General features: G+C 50.2%; 1 protein-coding gene across 1 annotated transcript in view; it reads right to left on the bottom strand.

Annotated features, from left to right (window-relative positions):
- Positions 1-1,242, bottom strand: part of kif26ab (kinesin family member 26Ab) — a 117,638-nt gene extending 116,396 nt beyond the window's left edge. The window contains exons 1-2 of the mRNA XM_017036564.2: positions 1,080-1,242; positions 625-843 (exon numbers count right to left, since the gene is read on the bottom strand). Coding sequence (XP_016892053.1) covers positions 625-843; positions 1,080-1,142 — 282 coding nt within the window. The 5' untranslated portion in view covers positions 1,143-1,242. The remainder of the gene's footprint in view (positions 1-624; positions 844-1,079) is intronic.
- Positions 1,243-1,811: the final 569 nt, after the last annotated feature.

A 1,811-nucleotide genomic window follows, 5' to 3' on the forward strand; every position in this document is an offset into this window, starting at 1 on the left:
TGGTGTGGGTGCTGTGGGATTTGTGTGGAGGACAGAGGGGGGGGCGGCTTTAACAGCACAGTAATCCAATCTGACATTGAGACCCTCTAAAAGTGGGCAACAAAGGATCAACGACCCCGGGGGCAAGTACAGCCCGCCGCAACAACAGCAAGTCCCAGGGCCTATATTTAACAGCGGTGGGAATTGTGGGAGCAGCCGCGCAGGAACACCGTCGACGTGCAGCGAAGGTCGACTGGGACTCCACTTCCTCCTCGGCCTCCAACGTGAGAGCCGCGCTCATTTTTAAAACCCCCGCCCCCCCCCCCCCAGACCCCTCCACACTCAGCAGCAAAATAAAGAGATAAGCATTGTTAGGCCAAACAATGGGCCACTTTAACAGCCTCAAAGGCCCAGAGTTTCACATGCACGGCCCACATTTGGAGTAGACTGGGGCAATAAACAAGCCCGAGAGGTGGGAGTAGAGAGCAGGTGGAGGTGAGGAGGGTTCACATCAGTTTAAGACCAACTTATTAACCTCGTATCAACGGTTGTATGAACCGACGTGTGGGCTGTTTGACTTCCAACAGGTTGCCCTGATAAAAAATAAAAATAAAAAAAGCCGGGAAAATAATGAGGTAAACCAACCTTGAGTGAGTTGTGGTCGGCCAGAGCCAGCGCCTGCTTCTTCAGCTCCGACACTTTCTTCCGACACTGCTGGCAGAAGCCTCCCTTCTCCTCCGACTCAGGGATGGAGACAGAGCCGGCGCCCTCGGGGGCAGGTCGACTGCTGCACCGCGCGTCCTCCGCGAACAGAAGCCTTTTCCTCGGGGTCACCGGAGACTCTCTGCTCGGACATCCCTCCACCTTCAGCAGAGGGACAACAAAAAAAAAAGTTTGGTTACTCTCTGACTTAGGGAATTATTATTTTATTTTAATAGACAACACGTGTGTCACGACAAAAACAAATGTCCGTGGCGTCACGTGCCGTCGGACCGCAGAGCACCTGCCCAACACCGCGGAAGATTACTTTAAAAGTTAGAAAGAATTAAATGAAGAAAAAAAAAATCACAAACGGACTCTTTTCACTGCAACAAACTTACAGTGAACATGCGGCTGCTAGTCTGCCTTCCAGTCGGAACTAAAGTGTCCCCAAATGTGCTCATTGTCCCCGGGTGAGTGTCGCACCTCCGTCAAATAACGCACTTAAAAGTTTTGTCGCTGAAAATGCCATGGGCTGGACCGAGAGCCGACTGGAGGGGACCGAAAGCCATGGGCTGGACCTAGAGCCGACTGGACGGGACCGAGAGCCGACTGGAGGGGACCGAGAGCCGACTGGAGGGGGGCGGGAGAGCCGACTGGAGGGGACCAGTCATCTGTCCCTCCGTGCTGGAGCCGTGTCTGCTGGTCTAACAGTCCGGTCTGGGAGCAGAGGGAGGGTTTTGTTTTGGTTTGTTTTTTTCTCTGGTACAGGAGAGGAGGACGCAGCGGTGAGTGCAGGAGGAGTTTCCCCCAAAAAGGAGTGGGAGGCGAGGAGACACAGTCCTGTCCACACTGTCCTGTCCACACTGCTGGACTTCAGGACGGTTCACATCCTCATAATGACACCGTTAACACACACGTGTCCTTACTGTAACTAGTGATGACGTATTCATCAACCACCTCTGTTATTTTCTCTTTAAATTATAATTACTTTGACCTTCTTTTTTTTTTTTTTTTACTTCCGTCCTTTCCATGTGTGAAATATGTGAATTTTCCTGTTCTGGTTTTTTTTTTTTTTTTTTTTTTTTTTTTTTTGTTAAAAATTAAAAAATAAAAAAAAAACGTTAGGTTTT

This window comes from Cynoglossus semilaevis, chromosome 1, assembly GCF_000523025.1.
Source record: "Cynoglossus semilaevis isolate Cse_v1.0 chromosome 1, Cse_v1.0, whole genome shotgun sequence".
Lineage (NCBI taxonomy): Eukaryota > Metazoa > Chordata > Actinopteri > Pleuronectiformes > Cynoglossidae > Cynoglossus > Cynoglossus semilaevis.